The 7657-nt window shown below is 45.3% G+C and overlaps 1 protein-coding gene across 1 annotated transcript; it reads left to right on the plus strand.

The window, feature by feature from the left end:
- Positions 1-2349: 2349 nt before the first annotated feature.
- Positions 2350-7650, plus strand: LOC121024212 (GTPase IMAP family member 4-like; the record flags this gene model as incomplete). Its single annotated transcript, XM_040466481.1, has 3 exons — positions 2350-2476; positions 3981-4052; positions 6760-7650. Coding segments are annotated over exons 2-3 (949 nt in total), but the record flags the coding sequence as incomplete, so codon positions are not given.
- Between the last annotated feature and the right edge of the window lie 7 nt (positions 7651-7657).

Raw genomic sequence — 7657 nt, forward strand, 5'->3', positions numbered from 1 at the left:
AGGGTTTGCAGAAAGAGAGGATGTCTGTTGTCTACAGTTTCTATTAATCCATTTTCCACAATGGTTCGTGTATGGCCAGTTTGCCATCTTGACTTTGAGATACCCGATCTCTTGTTGAATAGAAATAAAATATAGTGAGAGAGAATGTGCAAACTACTTTGATGTTACTTACATGGCATCATTTGTGCCCATTCACAACTTGGAAAAAGAGAAATCCTAATTCAAATTACCAGTTGTCATTATTTCAAATAAGCAGTAATAAATGGACCTATTAAGTTTTCCATAAGCAGCTTGGGCTTTTAAAAGCTCCATTGTCGGGGGGCACCTGGGTTTCTCAGTCGGTTAAGCGGCCGACTTCGGCTCAGATCACGATCTCGCAGTCCGTGAGTTCGAGCCCTACGTTGGTCTCTGTGCTGACCGCTCAGAGCCTGGAGACTGTTTCAGATTCTGTGTCTCCCTCTCTCTCTGACCCTCCCCCGTTCATGCTCTGTCTCTCTCTGTCTCAAAAATAAATAAACGTTAAAAAAAATTTAAAAGCTCCATTGTCAAGACTCTGAACGTCAGAGTCAAGAGGGACAGCCCGCAGTGGTCATTTTGCTCAGCTCAAGCCAGTCCTTAATTAGGCTTCCATGGTAGGTCTGGGTAGGACCTTGCACTTTAGCCTTATATCCTGTGAGGTGCTCAAAACAGAAGGCGATGTGGCAGGAAATGCTTGTGGTGAAGACAAGAAAGAAGTGTGGCTGTGCACAGGTAAATTTAGAACAACCGTGCTTATTCTGTTGAGAAGGTTCTGGGTGGGAACTTGGTAACATTAACATGGAAGGTAGACTACAGACTTTCTAGGGACTGAGCTGTGAGGTGCATAGGGATCATCCTCTCGTCTCTTTACTATGTCATTTCTAGTAGAGGGTTACAGATATTTTTAAATGCATGAGAAGGAGGACATGGGTTGAAAAGTGTCAAATTATAAAGCAGAAACAAGAAATGCATAAAGGAGCTCACATTGTAAAAAGACAAACTGCAAAACCTTTGAGGTCTTGAGTTCCAAGGGAATAGACTCCATCTGTGGATGAGAAAAGACAGAAATTCGTATTGTAACAGGCCACAGACCCAGGTAGTGTGACACCTTGTGGCCAGTTTTATATGATTGTAAATCATGTTGGGGCATCTGGGTGGCTCAGTGGGTTAAATGTGGAATGTTGATTTGGGCCCAGGTCATGATCTCATGGTTTGTGAGTTCAAGCCCTGTGTCAGACTCTGCACTGAGAAAACAAGTAGCAAAATATAAACTTTTCAAGTAATTAAAAACTTTTTTAACGTTTATTCACTTTTTAAAGAGAGATGGAGTGCAAGTGGGAGAGATACAAAGAGAGAGAGACACAGAATCCGAAGCAGGCTCGAGACTCTGAGCTGTCAGCACAGAGCCTGATGTGGGGCTCGAACTCAGGAACTGTGAGATCATGACCTGAACTGAAGTCAGACGCTTAACTGACTGAGCCACTCAACCACCCCACTTTAAAATTAATTAAAAAAATAAATAAATAAAGATACTTGGAAAACTAACATATAGAAAAAAAATAATGGGATCCGTGTCTCTAGGGAACTGGGACCCCCTCCCCCCCTTGACAATACTCTCACAGTTTACATTTTCCTGGCAGGTAGAGTCAGATGTTAGTGGTTAGCCTATTGCAAATGGTCTGAGCACCATCTCACAGGGTAACTTTGGACCTATCCTAATTAGTTAAGATAAGCTACCCTCTCTGGCTTCAACCAGATAATACCTTGGAAATAACAACTCTCCCCTGGTCCCAGGGAGGAAGGAGAGGACATAGTGGCTGCCTACACTGATATAGACCTAAGCAGTAGGAGCAGACGTTGGTCTGAAAGACCCCTGTTGTGCTGAGAGGTGGGATCAGGGAACACAGGCCTTTCAGAGCTGGCAGCTCTCTAGTTTTGACTCAGCAGTTTTTCCAGAATGTCACAGCATAACCCTTATTTTGTCCTTCCTGGTAGAGTCTGCATGGATGAATATGGTATCTACAAGGCAGATGTGGTTGTCTAACTTTAAATTAGTTCGAATAGAGGTGCTTGGCTGGCTCAGTCAGTGGAGTATGCAACTCTTGATCTCCAGGTTGTGAGTATGAGCCCCACATTGGGTGGAGAGATTATTTAAAAATAAAACCTTTACAAATTAATTCAGGTGAAATAAAATTAAAAATTCACTTCTGCCTTCACACTCATCACACTTCATGTTGTCAACAGCCCATGTGGTTAATGGCTAACTTATTGTACTGCAAAAATGAAATCATTAGTTACAGGAAGTTCTATCTGAGAGGCTAGATGACGAAGTGGGCAGGTCTCTTGCATGAGCAAGTTTGTACAGCTCCTCCTCTCACATCCTCTCTCCTTTCTCTCAATGTCTTAGCTTAGCACTGTCTTCAAAGTTAGAGAAGGGAGCAGGACCCAAACTTTCCAGGTAAGAGAAAAGGGGTATTTGGGGGAGGGAACAAAGGGTAATATGTGATTTTGATGGAGAGGGGACCTCTCCCCCGGACGTACGTTTTAAACCTCCGGGCAAACATGCTTTCAGACTGTATCTTTCTTGTTGGTTCCTTTTTCCTGTTTTTTTCTGACTTTAGGTTGTAATCTGTTTTGAGGGCTGAGCCCTACAAATCAATTGTCTTTCAGGGCTTGCTGCCCACAGAATACTTGTACAAATGTTATTCCCCTCATTATTAATAGAAAGTATAAATAAACTTGAAGTTTTCAGGGATAGACTTGGGTGAGCAGACAGAATGAGCTCTATGGGGAGGAGCATATGGGAGATGAAGAAGCACAGGTCACTGTCCCTTGCCCCAAAGCCAGCACCCAGGTCAGGATCAGAGGCTCTGCTACCCAGCTGTCTGCCTGCTCAGGGCTGCCCCTTTCTGAGCCTCACTCAGAGTTGGGGAAGAGGAACCTCCCCATGCCTTTAGGAGGCAAGATGAGGGAGATGCCCCTCATCTCCAGGTGACCCTCGGCAGTTGGGGAGGAGCTGGGGACCAATGGACGCCTGTTCGTTAGGCAGTAGGAGAACCCAGCCACCCAAGGTCAGCACCCCAGAAGTGCAGTCTTTTGATCTGACATCTGAGCTGGGATACATAGCACAGAACTTCAGACTGAAGAGAGAGCCCACAAGCTAGAAGAAGGACCTTATGAAACACCGAAATGCCTTTTGTTTCCCTATTTCTGTTATTCTCCCCCTCCCTAACACCCATCACCAGCACCAACGTTGTCCCCAAAAATGATTTTTTAAAATTCTGTGCTTTCTCTTCTCGCTTTACAAGAAGCTCTTTCCTATTCCCTGTCCTTAAGGGATAAAGAAAGAACTCTTCTTACAAGAGAAGGGTCTGTCTTGCTCACAGTGTTGTATATTTGTTTTGATGGCTTCCCATCAGAAGAGCTTGTCCTGAACAACGAGCATTTTCAGCCCGTCCTAGTCAAAGTCTGCTCCAGTAATTTTGTTATGAAACAAAATTCAGCCAAAAAATTGGTTTTATGGAAGATTCATGAATCAGGCAGCATCCTATCCTGCAAATTGAGGGGTGCTCCACTGAGCTACAGAAGAAAGGTCTTTAAAGGCAGGGAGAGGGCATTAAAAGAGAAGACAAAGAAAGGAATTTATTGGCAAGGAATTCGTTGTTTAGGCAAGTCTGGCTTCTTAAGGGGAGTGGAAGGGGTCTGTCAGTAAATCCTCAGTATCCCAGGGGAAGGCCACCCTGAAGGGGTGCTAACAGACCACCGGAAGTGCATGATTGTGTGAAGAAAAGGGAACAATCTGAAGATGAGCCCAAATGTGGAGAGCAGAGAAGCCTTGGGAAATAGGGCAGGGAAACCAAGTGGCAAGTGTGCAGAAGAGAAGAAACTGTTGGCTACATGAGGTTGAGGCTTCCAGTACCATCCACCTCCCTAAAACCACACGTTCTGTTTCTCTATGGCAGGAATTCACACTGCAATGGCAACCCCCAACAGCGATCCGTGCTGCAGCCCCGGTGGCCCCAGGAGCAGCTGCGGTGAGATTGGTGATATCCTGCTTGGGTCCCCCCGGGCTGGGTGGGGGAGGACAGCGAGCAGAGGGGTTCTCTTGTGCTGACAGCCAGCCCTCATCCGGCTGGAGCAAAATGTTTCCACCCCTGTATCTATCTGATCTCCTCTTCATTTCCTCTGCTCTTTCTTTCCTGTCCACCCTGTCCACTCTCTCTGAGTAAAACGCCTTTCTGTTTCTCCTCCCGTGATTTCCCTCCTCCTTGCTAGGCAGATGCCCTCAGGCTGTCCCAAAGTTGGAGCCTTGCATAGGGATGCTAACTAAATGATAATCTGAACTCCCATCCACATGTTTCCTTTGATAATCTTAGCCATTCTATATTCAGTGTTCTTGGTTTCTGGAAATCTACCTGTCTCAGGCCGGGGATCTGGTTATCATGTGTGAACTCTGCATTGGGGATGATTTGCTAATCCTCGGAAGGAGGTGGAGACCAACTACAGATTTTGTGGAACCCAGAGCTGGAGCTTCTGCAATATCTCTCCTCTGCTCCACTGGCATTTTTAAAAGAGTATTCCAATTGACAGAGTAGATGGAAGGGGGCCAAATGGAAGCAGAGAGAACAGCTGGGAGACTCTGGAGGCCTGGATGCTGATGGTAGTGGGAGCTAGTGTGGTGGCCTTCAAATGGAGGGAGAAAAGTAGACAGATTTGCAGGTGGGGCTCAGAGAATGTGCTGATATGGAAAGGAAAGGGAAAGCAAGGGAAGGGAAGGGAAGGGAAGGGAAGGGAAGGGAAGGGAAGGGAAGGGCAGTTGCTAGATTTTGGGTCTAAGGGACTGGATCAATGCTGTTGCTGTCTCTGACAAATAAAATGCTGTTTATAATAGTGTCTCTAATGTTGTGAGTATGATAACATATGCATTATGTTCAAGCAGAAAAGGATGGCCATAATACAGGATTCCCCATGCAGGAATCAGCCTCACTTAGGGTTGTGCTGTCAGGGTCTGTCTCCTCAGAGGTACAGGCTTTCAAATGTGATTTCCACCTATGTTCTATAGGGTGGTGGTGGTGGTGGGGAGTTCTGTGTTTAACAAATCCTGAAGACAGAGACTGTATAGACACCATAAGGAGGTATGCAATGAATTACTGAATACAAATGCATAACAGTTGTATAGATGATTTGTTGTTTAACTGAAGTCAGTTATTCTGAAAAATGTGAGAATTGCTGTGCTGAGCTGGTATTATCTGTCAACTTCCTAGGAAGTAGAATGCTTAATCTAGTGAAGCTAAGAAAATATAACTCTACTGATGCTCTCAACTGTATCCATTTTTATTTCATTAAGAAATTTCTTTTATATTTATTCATTTTTGAGAGAGAGAGACAGAGAGACAGAGAGACAGAGTGGGAGCAGAGAGAGAGAGAGGAAGACACAGTATCTGAAGCAGGCACCGGACTCTGAGCTGTCAGCCCAGATCCTGGTGCAGGGCTTAAACTCACAGACCTCAAGAAGTCGGACGGTTAACCCACTGAGCCACCCAGGCGGCTCCCCAAAGAATTTTTTTAAATGTTTATTTAGTTTTGAGAGAAAGAGAGACAGAGACAGAGAGTGAGCAGAGGACAGGCAGAGAGAGAGGGAGACATAGAAACTGAAGCAGGCTCCAGGCTCTGAACTGTGAACAAAGAGCCCAATGGGGGGCTGTAACCCATAAATAGTGGGATCATGACTGGAGTTGAAGTTGGGCACTCAACTGACTGAACCACCCATGCGCTCCTCAACTTTTTTAAGAGAGAAAGAGGGAGAGGGACAGGGGAAGAGGGAGAGATAGAGAGGAATAGAGAGAGATAATCTTAAGCAGACTCCATGCTCAGTGTGCAGCCTGATGTGGGACTCAGTCCCACAACCCTGGAATTACAACCTGAGCCAATATGAAGAGTCCAATGCTCATCTGACTGAGCCACCCAGGGGCTCTGTTTCTTTTATTTTTTATGTATTAAGAGGTTTTATAATAATTTTAGAGATCTGTTGACATTTCCTGTCTATAACTTTTTAATGTCTTAATTAAGAATATGAAAACTTCACTGGACTCTAAGCTAAGGTTTTTAACCTAAGGTTTTGAACTTTAAATGTAAATTTTATTGTTCTATCTCATGTCACAATCCCTGACAGAATGGTTGCACACAGGAAATACAAAAAGACACTTTCTCTTTCCACACAAGCATCCCTTTTATACCCTGCAAGGGTGGGTTGGCTTGTGTAACCTGCCTAGCTGGCTTCTTAATGGGAGAAGCAAAGTTCCATTCTGAATATAAATGGGGAGGGTAATCTCCCACTGAAATGCCCCAAAGTCAGATTTTGTGTTACTTGCTGTGTTGCTCTTATGAGGAATAGCTACCAGCAGGAGCAGCTCAGAATTCTCTTTGTAAACTACAATATTTTGTTTCCTCTTCTGTGGGCTACTTAGCTACAAAAAGGAAGAGTAAGAAGCTCCAGGAAATCCTGGAAAGTACTTGGGCATTTCCCAAGTATTGCAAGAGAACTTCAGGCTTTCTATACACTTTGAATAGGCTTCTCTAGAAGGGCCTTCTATAGAGTTCCTGGGAGTGCAGCAGTCACTTATGGGAGGGGACCCTGGGGCAACAGAGGAGGGGTGTGTGTGAGGGGAAATGGGGGGGCTGTGTAGAGGAAGCAGCAGGATTACCTCCTAATGCTGTGGCTTTTGTTTCCTGATGTCTCAGGGCTTAGACACCAAGATGGCAGAGATTCACAGCTGAGACTAGTCTTAGTGGGTAAGACTGGAGCAGGGAAAAGTGCCACAGGCAACAGCATCCTCGGAGAGAAAGTGTTTCATTCCAGCATTGCGGCAACATCAGTCACCAAGACCTGTGACAAAGGGAGCAGCAGGTGGCAGGGAAGAGAAATTGTGGTTGTGGATACGCCTGGCATTTTCGACACCGAGGCACAGGATGCTGACACCTGCAAGGAGATTGCTCACTGCATCTTCCTGACCTCCCCAGGGCCTCATGCTCTGCTCCTGGTGGTCCCACTGGGCCGGTACACGAAGGAAGGGCAAAAGGCCACGGAGAAGATCCTGCAAATGTTTGGACTCAGAGCTAGGAGATACATGATTCTCTTATTCACCCGGAAAGATGACTTGGATGGCATCAATTTCCATGATTACTTAGAGGAAGCACCCAAAGGTATCCGAGAGTTGGTGGGCAAGTTTGGTGATCGCTACTGCGTGTTCAACAATCGGGCGACAGGAGCTGAGCAGGAGGCCCAGAGAAATCAACTGCTCGCCCTGGTCCAGCGCATTGTGGACGAGAATGAAGGAAGATGCTACACTAATAAGATGTACCAAAAGGCTGACAAGGAGATTCAGAAACAAATGCAAGAAATGCAAGAATTTTACGCAGCAGAGCTAGAGAGAGAGAGAGTGCAGATAAGAAAGGAGTTTGAAGACAAAATCAGAAAGCTGGAGGATAAACTGGAGCAGCAGAGACAAATGGAACAAATGGAGAGGGAATTGGCTGAGAAAGAGGCATTATATGCTGTAAAGCTGCAAAATCACAGAGATGAGAATCAGTATAAGATAGTTGACTTGATCATGAAAGCACTGCAGATGGTTTTTCCTAT

This window comes from Herpailurus yagouaroundi, unplaced genomic scaffold (assembly GCF_014898765.1).
Source record: "Herpailurus yagouaroundi ecotype Mexico unplaced genomic scaffold, PumYag 61281, whole genome shotgun sequence".
Taxonomy (NCBI): domain Eukaryota; kingdom Metazoa; phylum Chordata; class Mammalia; order Carnivora; family Felidae; genus Herpailurus; species Herpailurus yagouaroundi.